At 36.5% G+C, this 20,388-nt stretch overlaps 2 protein-coding genes across 2 annotated transcripts in view; one reads left to right on the top strand and one right to left on the bottom strand.

Annotated features, from left to right (window-relative positions):
- Positions 1–825: 825 nt before the first annotated feature.
- Positions 826–18,609, bottom strand: LOC128207458 (low-density lipoprotein receptor-related protein 11-like). The gene is made up of 7 exons (XM_052910387.1): positions 18,186–18,609; positions 12,300–12,588; positions 10,220–10,333; positions 8,370–8,522; positions 3,646–3,699; positions 3,271–3,351; positions 826–3,107 (listed from the first exon to the last, which is right to left on the bottom strand). The coding sequence occupies exons 1-7, from the start codon at positions 18,582–18,584 to the stop codon at positions 2,686–2,688; spliced, it is 1,512 nt and encodes a 503-aa protein (XP_052766347.1). The 5' UTR covers positions 18,585–18,609; the 3' UTR covers positions 826–2,685.
- LOC128207459 (protein phosphatase 1 regulatory subunit 14C-like) overlaps positions 11,405–20,388 on the top strand; it is a 35,669-nt gene continuing 26,685 nt past the window's right edge. Inside the window, exon 1 of the mRNA XM_052910389.1 lies at positions 11,405–11,666. Within this exon, the coding sequence (XP_052766349.1) occupies positions 11,656–11,666 (11 nt within the window). The 5' untranslated portion in view covers positions 11,405–11,655. The remainder of the gene's footprint in view (positions 11,667–20,388) is intronic.

The following is a 20,388-nucleotide window of genomic DNA, read 5'->3' as shown; positions in this document are numbered from 1 at the left end:
GTCACACTTAGTGTTTATTCACAATGGAGTGCTGCATATAAGGACATAGAGTATAGGTTGTCGTGTCCGGGCTGTAATTTTCCCTTGTATGGACAGATTTTAAAATAACTTGCCAAATGTGTTCCACATACCAAGACGACGTTTCGCGTGCAAAACCCGTGTCCCTACCTCAAAGGTCAAGGTCACACTTAGTGTTTATCCACAATGGAGTGCTGCATATAAGGACATAGAGTATAGGTTGTCGTGTCCGGGCTGTAACTTTCCCTTGTATGGACAGATTTTAAAATAACTTGCCACATGTGTTCCACATACCAAGATGACATGTCGCATGCAAGACCCATGTCCCTACCTCAAAGGTCAAGGTCACACTTGGTGTTTATTCACAAGGGAATTCTGAATATAAGGACATAACAGTGTAGGTTGTCAAGTATGGGTGGTATTTTTTATGTTCAGAGGCAATTTAAAATAACTTGCCATATGTATTTGACACGTAAAGGCAAGATCAACTTTTCATGTACTGACCTTGTTCGTAGGTCAATGTCACATTCGGGGGCATTCGTCACATACTGTGACAGCTCTTGTTTTAATATATGTTGTTTTGATCACTGCTAAACTATAGTAAATCCTGCAGCCAGCTTTTATCCCATTCATTACTTGGATGTGTTTTTCTGGTGAGCTGTCAACTTGGAAAACACAAAACATGACTGAAGTTTTATATAGATTTGTCTATTGTACAGTTGACTTATTCATAATGGGTCCAAAGCGAGAGAAATTTGGTAACAGCAGGTTTTATACATTGTATACACACAACAAGGCAAATGTTTTGTGAACGTGTATTTGCGTATTTTGTAAGAAACACAGCTGACTGATAATAATTCTAATTCACAACATTTCTCAACTAAAAAATAATTGTTCTCTCAAGAAAAAAATATCATGGTTGTGCTAATGTAAAAAATAATAATCCATAAAGAATACCTTTATCTTAAAAGAACTATACTATTTAATAAAATAACAAGGAAATGAAATGTGGCTCCTAAAAGCAGACTTGTTGTTAACTATATTGCACGCATTAACATGTATGAAAAAACATAGACATATTTAACAAAAATAAAATTTAAAGAACCTGTTACATATTTGGTCCAACACAAAGTATAACTGGAATGAATGTGCAGTAAAATATCTGAATATTAATTGTATCGTTCAAGCATACTTAAGGTATAAACTATTATAACATGAATAATCAAAAAAACACCCAACTTAAGGATAATACCATGGATATGAAACAACAACAATAGAAACAAAATAATTAAAACAAATGTACACTATTTAAATGCATTTACAACAGATAAATGCAATATTAATGCACGACAATAGTCAGCTGTAGGTGCCTTCTGGAGACAATGTCTTGGACAATGTCTGGGAAATACAAAAACATAGAGAGATAGAGGTATATGAAATCAAATAAGTAGAATGTACACTTGTAGACTAACACAGAATAATGTCAACACAGATCAGGGGCCAACAAGTCATGCACTTGACAGGGACACACTTTCAATTTAGTTTTAAAAAGCATATATCTGCAATATTGACAGAGCAGCAACACATGTAAATTTTAGTCTGGCTATTAAAATATTACAATACATGAAGATGTCTGACGGTTATGTCAGCATATTTAATAGTCCAATTTTTGGTTATTACAAACTCTTGTCTAGATTTGAAATAAGAAATAAATTAAATGTAACTTACTAAAACCATCTTCAAGTTATGTACCGGTAAGCAAAGACTATGGTAAACTAAACTGTTAAATATTCTTCCATTTCATTCCAATAGTTAGTACTGTCAAGGTTATCAACCTCCCACTTTCATCAACACACAAACACACAACAACCACATCATTCTAGATAGCATGCATAAAACAAACTGGCTCCTGACTTCTCACAAATAGTAACCAACATTTTGACTGAGATTCTGTAGTATTTTGATTCAGATCCATATATCTCCCAAATCCATATACATGTCTCTCAACAGTCAACATAAACTTAATATAGACATAACTGAAAAACTATATGATTTTATAACACCATCACATATAGGATTACATAATAACAAACTAAATGAAGTGTTAAAATACAAAAATATTTCTCACACATGTTTTGCAACAAAACTCTAAAAATGGTGGGATAATGAAATGTTTGTTTCTACATGCTGATTCATAATAACAAGTTCATACAGAATTGTCCTCCGTAACAACCAACTTAACCAGACTGAAACAATGACAATTTCGAAGACTACAGATCTTTTCTCTTTTTTTAAAACAAAATTTGAAGAAATTTGAAAAAAAATGTCTTTTTTGTTCAATACAATGGAGTTTTACCAATTGTTCATAGTGTATTTTGAAGTAAGTAAAATTTAACACATCAATGTTATAAATAATATCAAAGGAAACACTTGATATCTTTATGAATACATGTTACATATTAATACATGCTACATTTTATAATGAAAACATTCATCATTAGATGAATAAATATCACAGACCCATCACATACAAGACTAATATTATTGGAATATTATTATAATAATTTTGATGGATTTCTGTACTCAAATCATGAGCTGTTTTCTTCAATCAAACATAATTTTTACTCCTTAAAATAATTCCAACTGAAATCATGTTCAATATCTGTGTTATAAATACATTCCATTTATAAGGTAATCTGCCTCATTTGTGTGAAGTGCTCTGCCCTTCCGTAATCTTCGTTTCACAGTCCGTAACCTACAGCCAACAAAGATCAACAACATGAGCGTTATTGCTAACCCAAGGGAGAGGGCAACTATCGGCCCCTGTGAGCCGTCTGTGTATGTCTCTACTTCTATCAAGTCTTCATTCAATATATGGAATTCTGATTTCCCATCACCACTTCCACTTGTGTCTGTACTGTTACTAACTTTAGAATCATTTTCATTTGTCTGTATTTCATTGGACTGATTCTGATCATTATCACTAGAGGCTGTTTCATCTGCATTCATCTCTTCACCCTGATCATGAGATTCCTCTGTGTAAACTGGAGCTTGGGGTGCAGGAGTGGGCTGAGACTTTGTTACTGCATCTGTAGGAAAAACGAACCATTTTAATAGTCTATCACTTGAAACACAAATATATATGAATTATTTTAAAGAGAGAATATATCCAATTGTTATAATTATACCTTTATAAGATGCTGATCTGGTATTTGCGGTTTTGAAATGTTATTTGGAGGAACAGATACCTACCTGTAACAACAGGCTGGACAGGGGTGATGGGTGCTGGTGGTCCCTGAGTGACTGGAGCCAGTGGTCTCTCTGGCAAACCCCCTGTAAATGTCATACAGTAATATCAGCACATGAAATGTTTGTTAAAGACATCCTATGAATAGACTTGATAATGTTATCATAACAGAAATACTCCACCATTATATGCCAGATTTACACATATGCCTATACATTTTCCAACTGGAGGAAAAAGGCAAAGGCTTATTATTATAGCTACAATTAAAATCTAGCAGAACAAAATATGTTTTAAGCTGCATGACAAAGTTTCATGGACAATCACCGTTTTATTTCCTTACACCATGTAAAATCTGTGGATAACGAAGACCATGTACTGACCTGAGTCCCCAGCGGAAGTTTTATCATCTGGATGTTCACTTCCTGGCTTTGATCCTGAAATACAGGCAGTAATTATTCCATAAGATATTCAAAACACAAAATACACAGTGATATCAAACATGAACTTAAAATCATGTTATTCACGAAAGGCTTCTAAATTTAAAGTAATAGTTCCTTATAACTAATATAATACATGCTAATGGTTCATGTTAATGGTTCCTGAAAACTAGTATAATACGTGTTACCGGTAATGGTTCCAGATAACTAATAAGTAATATATACATGGGTAATATGGTTCATGGCATCATAAGTGAATATAATCTTTTTAGAATGCTTTTGTCATAACCAGTTATTCTTTTTCCAAAATATTGTACAGCTATGCAACCAAACAGCGTTTTAACAATGTACAATAACCAACACAATCACAATGATTTTGCATAAAGGACAGGGTTCTACAGGAGAAAAGGACAGGGCTCTACAGGAGAAAAGGACAGGGTGCTACAGGAGAAAAGGTCAGGGTGTAACAGGAGAAAAGGTCAGGGTGCTATGGGAGAAATGTCAGAAAACTATGGGAGAAAAGGTCAGGAGAAAAGATCAAGTTTTATGGGAGAAAAGATCAAGTTTTATGGGAGAAAAGGTCAAGGTGCTATGGGAGAAAAGGTCAAGGTGCTATGGAAGAAAAGGTTAGGTTGCTATGGGATAAAAAGTTAGGGTGCTACAGGAGAAAAGGTCAGAGTGCTACGGGCGAAAAGGTCAGGGTTCTAAAGGAGAAATGTCAGGAAACTATGAGAGAAAAGGTCAGGATGCTATGGAAGAAATGTCAGGAATCTACGGGAGAAAAGGTCAAGATGCTATGGAAGAAAAGGTTAGGGTGCTATGGAAGAAAAGGTCAAGATGCTATGGAAGAAAAGGTCAGGATGCTATGGGAGAAATGTCAGGAATCTACGGGAGAAAAGGTCAAGATGCTATGGAAGAAAAGGTTAGGGTGCTATGGGAGAAAAGGTCAAGGTGCTATGGAAGAAAAGGTTAGGGTGCTATGGAAGAAAAGGTCAAGATGCTATGGAAGAAAAGGTCAAGGTGCTATGGAAGAAAAGGTTAGGGTGCTATGGGAGAAAAGGTCAAGATGCTATGGGAGAAAAGGTCAAGATGCTATGGGAGAAAAGGTCAAGATGCTATGGAAGAAAAGGTCAAGGTGCTATGGAAGAAAAGGTTAGGGTGCTATGGGAGAAAAGGTCAAGATGCTATGGGAGAAAAGGTCAAGATGCTATGGAAGAAAAGGTTAGGGTGCTATGGGAGAAAAGGTCAAGATGCTATGGGAGAAAAGGTCAAGATGCTATGGAAGAAAAGGTCAAGGTGCTATGGAAGAAAAGGTTAGGGTGCTATGGGAGAAAAGGTCAAGATGCTATGGGAGAAAAGGTCAAGATGCTATGGAAGAAAAGGTTAGAGTGCTATGGGAGAAAAGGTCAAGGTGCTATGGAAGAAAAGGTCAAGATGCTATGGGAGAAAAGGTCAAGATGCTATGGAAGAAAAGGTTAGGGTGCTATGGGAGAAAAGGTCAAGATGCTATGGAAGAAAAGGTTAGGGTGCTATGGGAAAAAGGTTAGGGTACTGCAGGAGAAAAGATCAGGGTGCTACGGGAGAAAAGTTTAGGGTGCTATGGGAGATGTTTGAACAGCTAAATATGTAAAGATTATATGTAATTATAAACAATAAAGTTTCCGAACAAAACAAAAGAATATTTTATTATTATAAGTATTGTATTCTGTGAAGGCAACATGGTGCAAAATTTGGTCTTGTGAGGGCGGAAGGGGAAAACCATAAAAGGACAGTGGCTGCCCCTCTTCTTAAACACCACAATGAAAATCTACTATTTCACTGATTGGTTGTTCTAGAAAATGCTTTGTCTCATCACAAGGATGACTGTATTTTTCAAAATAACCATACATATTATACTTTGGTAAATAAGCAGGCTATTAGTATTCAACCAGGGAAACATATTAATTTAGCATAAAATACCAGTGGCAAGTAGACAGCATATAACTTGGAAGCAGGTTAATGTTTGTTGATGTATGTAATGATCAAATTCAATTGCTTGCGTGGCTACTCTGAGCCTGATCAATTTCAAATTGATAAATGCATACTAACAAAAATTAATCTACAGTATATGTTATTTCAACAAATACTGTTTGATTCTTATGCAATAGTACAACAGTGATCAAAGGCAAAACCGACAAACATTACACACACAACAGGGTCATTTATTACTTCAGAGTATTTGGTTCTAAAATACACAGGTACTTATAAACAATAAATAATTACTGTACATTTGAAAATGATAGTAATTGTATACTATGATATCAAGATAAAAATGCTAAACCTATCAAAAATGAGTCTCATTTCATATGGAGACAAAATACTTGGTGTTTTTCACAAAACAATCACAAATAAAAAAGAAGAAAAACAAAACTAAGAAAAATTATGATGAATACTAATAAGAGTGTCTGGTATTGCTGGCTACAGCAAACTGAATCTATGCTGAGAACACAAATAATTGAGCTGCTGGCTGAATAACAGAGACAACCAACTATTTGAAACAATGAAAATGAATGTGAAAGATATGTTTCGTGAATACCAAACAAATCAAATGATACACTACTGAAAAGAATGTAACATGACAAGTTCTAAATCAGTGTCAAAATATATAGAAAGCAAGACTAGTGAAGATTTTACAATGCAAGTCGTATGTAAATCAAGCACAGTTCAATGACAAATTAATATACAACTAAAGGGAAATGTGACAACACAGATTTACAACAGCCCTTGTACCTTTCCGTGTATGGCCAACACTGGGGTCAGACCTGCCCGTCTGATCGTCATAAGTGTCAGGATAATAGTACTCATCCTTAAAGGGGTCCCAGATGGGGTATGGGTTCCTATTTCTTCCCCGCTGGTACCCTGTGTCATAGTATGGGTACCGGGACCCCGATCCAGGCCTCCTCCTTGTGTTGTCATAGCGACTGTCATAGCGATCATACCCGGGTCGTCTGTTTCCAGCTGGCTTTCTTAAGTCATCAAACCCATAGTCATCTATATCATCATACCTGTTTGGCTTTACCCTTGTTTCACCATTGACCATTTTTGATGGATTGATATCAGAGTCTGGCAGTTTTGAATCTGGCTTTATGTCATAAACTGGACTTTTGCTTTTCGATTTCTGGTAATCCTGCTGATTGTTTTTTCTACTGCTGCTTGCTATTGTCTTAGTTCCTTTTTTCCCACTTATTGAAGGTGAATTCTTGTCATAGCCAATCCAGGAGTAGTCAAAGAAGTTTTCAGAGGGTTTACTGCTCGCCTGATTGCCAGATTCCTGACCTGCCTTTTGACCCGGGACCGTGGACTGGGTAGGACTGACAATCTGGGTCTTGGCTTTGGTGGCAGATGGGAATGTCCTGCCCCTCACCCTTGTGTCCCCATCCCCAACAGGCTGGCTCCCCTGGGAGGAAGGTCTGCCCCCAGCCCAATGTGTGTCCATGTCTTCATGCTTTATTGGTTTTGTTCCACTGGCACTTGGATGCTTGCCATCTCTGCCAAATGCACCATTATCAACATAACTGCCAAAAGACTGCCTAAGGTCATCTGCATATTTATCAGGTTTGTTGTGGACTGTCTCTTCTGTGGCTGTGTCATACAAACTATTTGTAAAGTAATCAAGGTCATTTATGATGTCTGGAAAGTCAGGCAAGTCTGGTTTTTGTCCACTTGCTTGGGTCACTGGTGGTTTTGTAGGTACCATTGGTGGTGGTTTGGAAGCAACTGGGACTGGGGTTGGTTTAGCTGGCTTCTTTTGAGTAACAGTGTCTGTTTTCTGAATATAAGGAGACTGTGCTTGACCTGGATGGTTCTGGGCAATATTGGGTTGTTGCTGGCCAAGAACTGGTATCATTGGGTTAAATCCATTTGGAGCTGGAAGATAGCCCTGCATCTGATGCTGCTGTTGATAGGGAATATTATTGTAGAGCTGTGAACCCAAAATATTTTTATTTCCCCACTGTTGGTTTCCAGCTGGAGGAAGGATATTCAAATTTCCTTGATTCTGATTGGCTAAACCGGGAATATAGTAGCCTCCATTATTATTTACTGGTAGCTGATTGGGATAAAGCTGATTACCGGTAGATGGTTGGAGTGCAGGCTGTTTGCGATTTGCCAATCCAGGCAAAGGGAAGGCATATGGGTACTGATTATCCAGGTTGAATCCAGAGTTGTAATAAGGGTTGTTATATAAACTACCACCTACTGGGGTGTCCGTGTCCAAGAAAGCTGCATGCAAGAAATCAAAATTATTTTATGGCAAAATTACCCAAAATACAAATTAAGGGTAAGTTGTTAATAAAGCAAGGTAAGTTATAAGCACAGGAAATTCCTGTTCTTGTAAGTACAATTATAAAATGCCAACAGCAATGAATAATTCTAGTTATGTAAAGAGTTGTTAGTATGCAGAGTATGTTGACTTCCACCAGGCAAAAACTGATGCAGAATAACTTTTAGATACAAAGCCGATTTATGCACTTTCATGATGGTAATTGGACTAAATGAAACAAGACAAAAAAGTATTTTCAAGTAGAAATTCAGACCATACCCATTTGATTGTTTGTTTAAATAAACACAAATGTAATCCAAACTCTCCCTGATCTACCCTTCAGCACCAAACCCAAGTCTCCACCCACCTGGTTTGCCTTTATCGGCACAATCCTGTTCGTCAGATTCATCAGCACAGTCTGGTCTCCCATCACACATATAGCGGATTGGCAGACACTGATGGGAGCTGGAACCGACTGGCAACGTTTCACACTCAAACTCATCATTGTGACAGATCTGCCCTGTGAAACAATACAACAAGTATGATGACTGAATCCTTTTCTTGAAAGGTTCCCCAAAAATATCAAACATCTGCCCTAAGCTGAAAATGACACATAACTGAGTGACATTTATAGAGATAAAAGTACAAATTATTTACCAAAACATGATACAAGGTTTCACTGGTTTAATGGTCATATATGGTTACAATGCTCAAGCCTTACAAGTGCAACAATTTGCTCAGATGCCTCGAAAAAACGGTTTTAAACTCACTGATTCGATTCGATACAGAAACCACAAAATTTGATTTGAATTGCATATTAAACATGCATGCCACAAAATGACCCGTTGTATCTGCATTCTAAACATGTCGACTTTTGTTATGTGGCGTGTGATTAGTAAATAGTTAATCTTGCATCCAATCAATAATAGTTTCATTCTTACAAGCCTCATAACAAGGTGTCTCCCTCATTAAAATATGCTCCTAAAAAACTTAAATCAAGAGAGTGGGCACATTTCAGGCTCTGCGAGGGATTGATACAAAAAGCAACATGTAATTTTTTTTTTGATGATGTCATTTATCCAAAGACCAGAAGCTCATGTTGCATTTGAAAAGAAAACACTTCATTGATGAGTTCAAAGTTAAAGTCCTTCAAATTTGACATGTACAGAAAAACACAACACTTTTTTAACAGAACAGAAAGATGACTTATTTGGATTTAAACATATTGTTTCTCATCCATTTAATATTCATCAACAGATAGATTCTGTTATAAGTGTTTGATGTTTTCTTTTGTTAACTTTGTAAACAGAGTTTTGTTAGTCAAAATTCGTTCTTGATGAAACACTGTCCTAGTTTTTTCATACTTGCAACGATTAAACAATCTTTAAATAAAAAAAGGGCCGTAACTCCTAAATGACTAAAGCGATTTCCATGACTATCGAACTTGATCAAGATATTATGGTCACAAACATGTGTTTAAAGTTTGGTGAGGATTGGACAAACAGTTTTCAAGAATTAGATCGGAAACAATCTTCGGGACGTATTTTTCAAGTCTTTTTTTGCAAATAAAGGGCCGTAACTCCTAAATGACAAAAGCGATTTCCATGGCTATCGAACTTGATCAAGATATTATGGTCACAATCATGTATGTAAAGTTTGGTGAGGATTGGACACATACTTTTCAAGAATTAGATTGGAAACATATATTTTTGAAGTATTTTTGGCAAAAAAGGGCCGTAACTCCTAAATGACTAAAGCGATTTCCATGACTATCGAACTTGATCAAGATATTATGGTCACAAACATGTGTTTAAAGTTTGGTGAGGATTGGACAAACGGTTTTCAAGAATTAGATCGGAAACAATCTTCGGGACGTATGTACGTACGTACGTACGTACGTACGTACGTACGGACAGACAGACAGACGTACGTACGGACAAGGGCAACCCTATATGCCGCCACTTTGTGGGGGCATAACAACTCAATATCAAATAGCAGCAATAAGCAAAACATGAACTGAATCCACCTGTTTGATATCGGAATCAAATTGAGCTTTTAGTGAATCGTTTCAGCTCTACTCTAAATAATATCATGTTGTTGCTTCAGTAATTTGATGTAAATGCAAAAGTTTTTTTAGGTTTTGAGAAGACATCACAAATATTGTATACAGAATGAAGACTTTCAATAAATTATGTCATAAGGTTACATTATACTTACTGCACATGTCATTTTTAGCATGATAGCCACTGCGACACTGGCATTTCTTCATGAGGCACTCAGCGTGGAGATCACCACACTGTGACTCATACGACTTGCAGTACTGCCCCAAACCTAAAATGCAAGGACGTACAGTTTGTTTATTTTGAAGTAATTTTTAGATATTATATAAGTGAATTTTGTCAACCCTAGGGAACACTGTCGACTAAGGATTTATTTATTAACCAAATCCAGGTCAGTTTAACTGCTGTGTATCAAAGAAATCCAGACCAGAAAAGTCATAATTCATTCTCTTGTATATCGAAATTCTAAAAATGCTTCAATCAAGGGCAAACAAGCCTAACAATGTTTTTAATACTGGAGACCAATTTCCTCCAACCTGGGATTTATTTGGCGAGGATTGTATTAATTTGGCTAAGATCAGAGAAAATTCATATCCAAGGATTACAGATGTCAAACTTTTATCTTAATTTGTGGAGTTCAATAAGACTGTATTTTATCCAACAAGTCAGTCATGTGTCAGGAAAACAACAAGGGGTCAATGTTTATAGAAATGAATATTTAGATGTACCAGAAATAATTATACAGAACATTTATGTGTGCATGAATATAAATTAATATATGGAAGACCCTCTAGTTTTGCACAAATTGTTAACATAGTTAAATACAAAAAATGTTTAATCTCAAAATAACTATATGTTGTTTTTTGTGCACTTTTTGTGTGTGTTTTTTTAGATCACACTATCAATGTTTCTTGATAATAAATTCATATACTGTACACACAAAATTTACAAGCTGATAATGTTCATTAACAGCAACACTAAATTATACCATAAAATGAATGAAATTTCAAAAGGCGTGCTGTTAGCATGTATCTTTAACGATAACTATCAACTACTGATGAAACAACTGTAAATTTGAATATCTTTAAAGATTAAACAGAAATTGACCTCAAATAGCCCATTGTGTAAATCTTTTCGATTAGATATATTATCAATACTGTAGATACGATTCACTGTATTTACACCATATAAAGCAAGTTTGGTACGAATTTAATAACAAGCTCTTTATGTATTGGAATACCTTAGTAATTTTATTCTTCAAAATTGTTTAAATATTTGTAAGACATGCTGTGTTAGATTCTCCATTATAGATACGCAATAAGCGTGCAGTGTTAACTATGTCACCATAGTGGGATGATCGTTTTCTATAAGTAATCATGAAAGGATGTAATCTTGCTGATCAAATGAGGCATACTAATAATTTTATGATAAAGGATTGACTATTAGATGGATAAATTTAAAACGTGATATTGTATATGTATTTTTATAAATCTTAGTGATATATGAAATCCCCTGCATAGCATTACTTGTTACATTTTTCAATGACAGTGCAATGTTTAAACTCTAAATTAAACTTTCTATCGCCAGTTCAACATGTCTAAAAGGTAAGGACTTGCTTTTTATTGATATGACACTGATAATGATAATCATTGAAATTCAATTAATCATGTCACAATGACAACTGTAATATTTAACCTCAGATTAAGCCTTCACTGAGCATACTGCATGGGCAAGAAGTTAATACTGGAATATAGACAGTTGTTTATCATACATTTACACAACAAGCCTCCTATTTCTTATTTAAAATGCATTATTTTGAAAATTTGAATTTCAATTTATAATACTGTTCATCTTTCCTCTTTCCCCTAGTTGATTCCATACCTGTTTTCTACAGGCTAAAATGAATCACTAGCCAGATTCAATGAAAAAAACAGAAATGAGGACATGAGACATTAATTTCATATTGACAAATGGCTGGGTGTAACCCAAAAGATATGCAAATCATTTTTGACTGTACGTTTGCAGGTTTAATTAATGACATGAGATGTTTGGTGACTCTTTAACAAGGCCATGCCCCCTTTTCCCAAACGAACTAGAAGGCATACAAATTATCACAAAAAGAATATTAGAAAAAAGACACATGAAAGTTCATGCAAAGGAAAATGCAATGCAATTATTGAATACTTTTGGTAATCTGGTGTTTATAAATATATATATATATATACATGGGCATCTACCTGGTAAAACGGAGGCTTTGGTAACTCGCTCTGTTGTGGTTGTGGCTGTTGTTGTTGTTGTAGATGAAACTGGTACAGGAGTCGTTGTAACCTTGACTTTGGGCACGTCACTGTCATGGTTACCAAGGTTTTGTAGTTGGTTCTCATGGCTGTATGTGGCCCCACCAGGGGTATAGCTGTGGGAGCTGTGAGTGTGCTTCGATACAGAGCTCATCCAATAGTCCTTGTGCTCTGTGAAAATGCACATGCTGGAGTCTCCACATTGGAATAAGTAGCAGTTATGCTCTTCCTGTAACATTAAATGGTGAAATCATACAACCAACTGCCTGCAAGCCTTATAGTAGTTAAATATCTGTTCAAAGCAAAGTTTAATACACAAATGGGGTTGTTACAATTTTTACAGCCTAGAGTAGTAGTTACAGGCATGATAGGTTTCGTAGTGACCCTCCCTAAGCAAAAGAAAATAATCTGGTTTCACTAATAAAATATGATGATCCGACTTCTAGCTTCTGATGACTATGTACTGGTAGCACTTCGTGGGAAATTTCTTAATTGTCTGTGCTTCAAATTATGGAGATAAGATGATGCCACACAATTGATCAAATAACAAATAAAACATATGACTCCTGATTTCCACTTTGACTAATGTATTTGCCAGAGTGCATTACTGTGTTTTAAAAAGAAATGCCTCGGCAATGACAAAAAAACAATAGGGCCATGTTATGGTAAAGTACACCTGTTCAATCAGGTCAAGCAGTTCTCAAGTTATTACGTGTATGTGGAAGAAGTTGTCCAGAGAACATTTGCTGTGAACTTGATTTTTGACTTATTAACATTGAAGAAAATGGAGGTCCTCTACTGGTCCTTCACAACCTACCCATGACATTATGCAAATTAACAGATACCTTAGGCCTTTTCGCTAAGTATGATGGTTTGAAAAACAACAATGCTAAAATATATTTTGTTTTAGTTTTCTTTTTATATCTTGTCTTATCTAAAATTAAAAAAAAATATATTTGTATTACTTTTTAATGTGTTCCATTAGCATGGGGAACAGGTGCACACTTTCTTCCTGTCAATTTTAATGAAAGTGAAAGGAGAATTGCATAGGAGAACTGCATAAATCATTGTCAGTTTACAGTAAAGTAATATAACATAATAGCTTTATTGTTATGCCATTTATGAAAAATAAAAACAATGTTGCAATATTGACAATATGAATATTGAATACTTGTTTACTTCCGGAAAAAAATGAGAAACATGAAAGGTCAAACTGAAAGTGAGAAAAATGTCCTTGCAACAAAAGAATTGCTGGTGCATATAGAATTCTGACAAGGATGCATATGGTTACCTAACGAATAGTACATGCATTATTCCTGTTTCACTGAACATGCATTAAATAAATAATATGTAAATAAGAGTCAGAACATCTTATTATTAGTTTTGAGTCTGGGGAATTTTTTAACCATCTTAGAGAAGAAAATAAGACAACAAGGTATTCTATTAAGTTGTATTGATCAATTTTCCTTTTACATGAGATATTTCTAGAATGAAAAGTGGATCTTTATAAAACACTGGAAATTGTTTTTGTTTTTTTTAAGTTTTGGAAACTATAAAACAAAGTACCAATATAGATAATCATGTCTCTTGCAATGCCATCTTAATTTTTTCTTATGACAGATGAGAACTATAATCTAAGAAGAAAGACCAAGGATTTAGAAAAAAACAGACAATGACTCTTGAAGACTCATTTTGTGGTCAACCATTTTAAGGTATCCAGTATTGTGTGAACAATAACTTCTGTCTTCACTGACTGGTAATGATTCGATAGGGGGCAGGGGCATGTAAGGGTAAGGATTATAGGGCACTGTAAAGAGGGAACAAGTAATGTACAGTCTTTGCCTTTATTTTTTTTCAGCACTTTTCCTTTCTGGCAAGTAATTGAAGAAAACCACTTGCCCAAAAACAGTTTTACTTGCCCCAAAAAACCAATTCATGCGTAAATGTACAAAAGCCTATATTTCAATATAATAATAACGTTCAATCAGGATTTGTGAATTGTTGCTGAAGAAATTATGAAAACAGAGGGATCTAAATTTCGGAAAAATGCACTTGCCTGTTTGGGCAACCACCTGGAAATTTGAACTTGCCCGAAACAGTATTTACTTGTCCCGGGCTTCGGGCAACCCAGTTACACTGAAGACTGAATGTTACCCCAGTTATTCCTCTTCCAATATACAGTCAAACCTTGGGGAAAATGTCAAGGTGGCTACTTAATACAGGTGGCCACTTAATCCAGGTGGGACATTGCTGCCATTTTAGCTTTTTTACACAGAGTCTAATAATTATACATATTTTAACACGAATGTCCATGAATACACACACAGCTAGCCTACACTGTTTTAAAGAAATTTGTCAGGGTTCCCGCTGGCGATCGCCATTGTCGCCATTTGCGACAAAATCGCAAAAGTGGCGACAACTTTTTAAATTTGGCGAATTTATGGAGACAATGATTTTTTTTGAAAATATTTTCTTAAAATGACGTTAGCAGTGCCCATGCAAACTGCATGATAATCGATTCTGTCACTGTCATAAATCAAGCGCATCTGGTGAAACAACAAATCCGATAATTAGGGCAAGCAGTCACGGCCCAGTCTACATGTCGCTAATTATTGCTGAATTTTATTGCTTTCAAATAATTTAGGTTGTCGGAAAGACACGTGATATGCAAATTTCATAATGACATTTACATGCTAAAAATAGATTTGCTTTCGGTTTTGTCGCAATTTGTAATTGCTATAAATGCAGCATTTTAAGGGGTTAAAAAGATTAACAGAAGTCATTGGGTATGCTTACAAATAAACTACATCCCATTTGATAAGGCTTCCAATAAATTGGCTGGAGTAAAGAGTAGACACTATTTTATTAGGACAGTATAGCCTTAGTTTGACAATGTATATTTTCTTTGTGAGTTTTCATTTATTTTAAATTTATCTCATATTTTTATAATTGAATTCTTTAATTCTATGACACTATTGTATGCAGGCATAAGAATGAAATCAACATATTGATGTATATGTCGCATTTTTTGCATTATTTTCATTTTTTTTTTATTTATTTATATACTTGTCCATACATTTTGTCAATAGAATAACAATTTGCTAATATCTTGTGCTTCATGTACAACAATATTATATTATGTTCTGCACGACAATGAGATAATTAAATGAAATTTAGGGCTATTAAAATGCTTAAACCCCATGAGCTTCAGGGGGCTTCGCCCCCTATGACCCCCACAAGAGCGCTGCCCTGGACCCGTAAGGGGGCCTTTCGCGACTGCCTTAACCCCCCGCGAAAAAGTGGCGACAACTTTTTAGAACCCTGGGGGAACCCGGTTTGTCATTTTAATTTGCTTCAAAGCAGTGTTTAATCTAAAATGCCAGAACAAATCCTTCTTGCACTGTGACTGTCATCTAAGAATTGTATACACTCATTATGTTCTTTCAGTGGCAAACACTTTCGCTATAAGTCTTACTGTCACCAAATATCAAAATTAAAAAGAAAATCCAGACTAAACAGATAAGTTTGTGGATCTGAATTGTACAGTACACTCCACGCGGAACTACCACTTTCCTCGGTGACACGCCGAGTTGCACCGAGTTAGTCGTTTTCTATGGAGGGTTTATTGCCGGTAGCGCCGGTGATCGTATCGATTTATTGACCCAATCGCGGAACTCCGCGTTTTGTGCATAGCTACTACAGTACATTGCTTCTGTTAAAACAGTATTAAATAATTAGATAATTAATTTTTCAAAGTACAGAAAGTTTCTTTAAAAAACAATTATTGTAAATTTTCATCAGCATCGTCAAACAACTGTTGTTTTTCACATTATGTAATTAAAAGATATACCATAGCGTGCGTTTGTGTTTGTTATTGTCTTCTTTCTCTTACTATATTAAGGTGTTGAGAACTTAAATTAGATTGGAGTAATGAAGGTGTTGAGAACTTTGTAAGTGTGAATATTTTTCGGTCTTTTTTCCCTAATTTGCATTTTACCTGACTTATTAATTTATCCGTACTTATCAATGGTTCTAAACTTATTTATAACGCATATAAGTGTAAATCCTTCATCAAGGTAATTAAAATCCCATTAAACACCATTTTATACATGCATTGAAATGAATAACACATTCTATCGGCTTTAGATCAAACAGTCACTCTGTGTGACGTCACATAACTCACAGTTTTACCCACGAGGATCTCATGGAGAGCATGTATATTGTTATGCAGGATTAATGTGTCTGAGTGGTGTTTTCGAATGTAACTGGAGTATTGCATTTCCAACTTCCAATTCATCACATTAATTAGTTACCTATATCATTGAATGTGTTGACTTTTATTGATGATTCAATAAGTATAACTGTACATAATTGCTTCATACAGTCTATAAGTGTGGTATAAGTTTTAAAGTTTATTGGCAGATTGTTTTACAAAAATGTCATGTCTTTGTTTTCTTAATCCCTTGATTGCCATTGTTGTTTATTTAATCCTCCAATAAATATTTCACACTTTTTCTTTCTACATGCAATACATCGTTTAAGATGGGTATTTACTAATTAACTTGTCACAGTGGTGTACTATACGGTTAGGTAATCTAGCCAGGATAAAAGATGAAAATCAATAATCTTCGTCTGTGAAACTTGGTAAGTGTGAAAGTTACGATTGATGTCTTTTGGGTGTCCGAAAATTAGGTACGCAAAATAAATTATTTTTATAAACAATTACAGGTGTAGCAAAAATTATCAAATAAATTAAACAAAATTAGATACAGTGGGAGATTCTTAACGGTTTTCCTCCGAGTTGCGCGGTGTTTTTACCTCCGAGTAACTCGGCGATTGTAAATGTACGGTCCACTGATCAGCCTCGGTGGGTGAACGAGTAAAAACGCCGAGGAAAGAGGATTATGATCAATTGGATGTCGTGTCCGCGATGACCAAAATCCGCCGAGGAAAACGGAAAGTGGTAGTTCCGCTTGGAGTGTACTGTATGACCTACTGATCTGGGCTCTATCAGATAAGCCAATCCTTACTACTAGTCTAAAATATCAGACGTGTTATACAGGATTCTTCCAATCACTAACGTCTAAACGGGTTTGTGCAAAAACAGGGGGTGTTTAAAAAATATTAATATTGTTTTAAGTAAAGTATTTCATGGTTGAAATTGATCATAAAGAGTTATATTCATATTTTACCATGTAAGTGAAATGTTATTTTGCACTAAACAAGCATTTAATGCAATAAAACAAGTTGTTTACCTTTCCAATAAAACGAAAGTTGACTGACACAGAAAACAATTATGCGAAGGGGAACAACTCGATTCAATCGTAATAACTCGGCCTCCGACAAAGCTTCGAGATAGACCTCGTTATACAAACGTAACAACTCAGCCATGGCCGAAATGTTCTGAGCGATTTAAAACTGTGCCCTGAAGCCTTGCAGGTGCCCTTCATGTATATATCGTTATGTTTTGACAGAATGAAATGAAAAAAACCGTCAAACTCATAATTATAAGTTGGATATTTATTTTTTGTGTACGGAACTAATATAAAATAACATAATCTGGTAATATTTCTTGTTTTTATGATATTTTATAGACTCTATATGCTTTAACCCGGAATTCTGATCGGAATAACTACCCACTTTTGATACTAAACAATTTGTAGGTGAAGTATTTGCCATATCAAAAATCTAAAAAAAATCCGCCAACGTACAATTATTTGGACTATAAGGTACCTAATCCCTAACTTAAAATGCCCATAGTATGGTTAAATAGCATCCACCCTTTTGATCAAATACAACTTTTAATATAAACAAGATCCACCTCACCTTGTCCTGGAATAAGGCTGTGTCACATTCCTTATTTTGACAACATAATTCTGTACAATCTCTTGGACAGCTAACATTGGAATGATTGTCAATGAATATTGCTCCACGATTAAGAGATTCCTCTGTCTTTATTATGGAATTGTTCCTAGCATTAAAATTGCAATCGCCAGGCAAGGCCCCTGACAAAGACCTACACTGATTCTGGTACACAGGCTGAGGAAACTGACCTGGGTCATCATTGTCCGATATACCCAGTCTTTTCTCTAACTTTTCTACAATGTCAGGGTTGTTTAGCAAGTCATACAAATCAGAAAATGCTTCTTTTTCAGCTTTAAGCTGTGGAAAGATACATAATATCAAAAGAAATAGTCGCATTATTGATTTTTCTTGATTTTCCATCCAAATAAGCTAACGCCAAGCCAGCAGCCAATAGCTAGCAGCCAATAAGTGTTTGCGTTGACTTACGGAAATAGATACGACGAAATAGAGAAAATTGCCAAATACATTAAGTCAGCAGCCAATAAGGAATTTAATAATAACCGTAATAAAATTTGCACTGAAAATTCTTGAAATGCACCAGATTGTGGAAGTAAAAGGAAACATAAAACACATTTATTGGTGAACGCTGAATAAGAATTGGACGTAATTCAGTTTAATGCAATAATTAAATGATGAAAGAATATCAATTAAAGAAGACAACAAGTCTGGTTTGATATCAATAACATAGATCGCTGTATAGATGTATTTGTAACCAATAAACGAGGACTGGACATTCTGTATGATGCAATAAATGTAATATTAAATAAATATTAATGAACAATTAAATAAACATACAATCATGATCAATCTCTGTTTTGACGTACAGGCCACCACAGCCTAACCAATTGAAACCAAACATCACGGAACTTGGGTGGCTGTTACGACCAGAAGGAGGCGATGTGACGCCCCAAGACCGGGTACTGGCATGTAGGGGACATCCAGGGCTATCACCTAGCACCGCCCAATAACTTCCATCTTGGGGTGAGCTTGACCAAAATTGACCCCCAACGTCCAGGACCCCCTATTTGGGTAAAACAAGCACATGGACCTACTTTGGGTGGCTGTTACGACCAGAAGGAGGCGATGTGACGCCCCAAGACCGGGTACTGGCATGTAGGGGACATCCAGGGCTATCACCTAGCACCGCCCAATAACTTCCATCTTGGGGTGAGCTTGACCAAAATTGACCCCCAACGTCCAGGACCCCCTATTTGGGTAAAACAAGCACATGGACCTACTTTGGGTGGCTGTTACGACCAGAAGGAGGCGATGTGACGCCCCAAGACCGGGTACTGGCATGTAGGGGACATCCAGGGCTATCACCTAGCACCGCCCAATAACTTCCATCTTGGGGTGAGCTTGACCAAAATTGACCCCCAACGTCCAGGACCCCCTATTTGGGTAAAACAAGCACATGGACCTACTTTGGGTGGCTGTTACGACCAGAAGGAGGCGATGTGACGCCCCAAGACCGGGTACTGGCATGTAGGGGACATCCAGGGCTATCACCTAGCACCGCCCAATAACTTCCATCTTGGGGTGAGCTTGACCAAAATTGACCCCCAACGTCCAGGACCCCCTATTTGGGTAAAACAAGCACATGGACCTACTTTGGGTGGCTGTTACGACCAGAAGGAGGCGATGTGACGCCCCAAGACCGGGTACTGGCATGTAGGGGACATCCAGGGCTATCACCTAGCACCGCCCAATAACTTCCATCTTGGGGTGAGCTTGACCAAAATTGACCCCCAACGTCCAGGACCCCCTATTTGGGTAAAACAAGCACATGGACCTACTTTGGGTGGCTGTTACGACCAGAAGGAGGCGATGTGACGCCCCAAGACCGGGTACTGGCATGTAGGGGACATCCAGGGCTATCACCTAGCACCGCCCAATAACTTCCATCTTGGGGTGAGCTTGACCAAAATTGACCCCCAACGTCCAGGACCCCCTATTTGGGTAAAACAAGCACATGGACCTACTTTGGGTGGCTGTTACGACCAGAAGGAGGCGATGTGACGCCCCAAGACCGGGTACTGGCATGTAGGGGACATCCAGGGCTATCACCTAGCACCGCCCAATAACTTCCATCTTGGGGTGAGCTTGACCAAAATTGACCCCCAACGTCCAGGACCCCCTATTTGGGTAAAACAAGCACATGGAC

This window comes from Mya arenaria, chromosome 11 (genome assembly GCF_026914265.1).
Source record: "Mya arenaria isolate MELC-2E11 chromosome 11, ASM2691426v1".
Taxonomy (NCBI): domain Eukaryota; kingdom Metazoa; phylum Mollusca; class Bivalvia; order Myida; family Myidae; genus Mya; species Mya arenaria.
The sequence above is the reverse complement of the archived record's forward strand: the minus strand, read 5'-3'. Positions and strand labels throughout refer to the sequence as shown.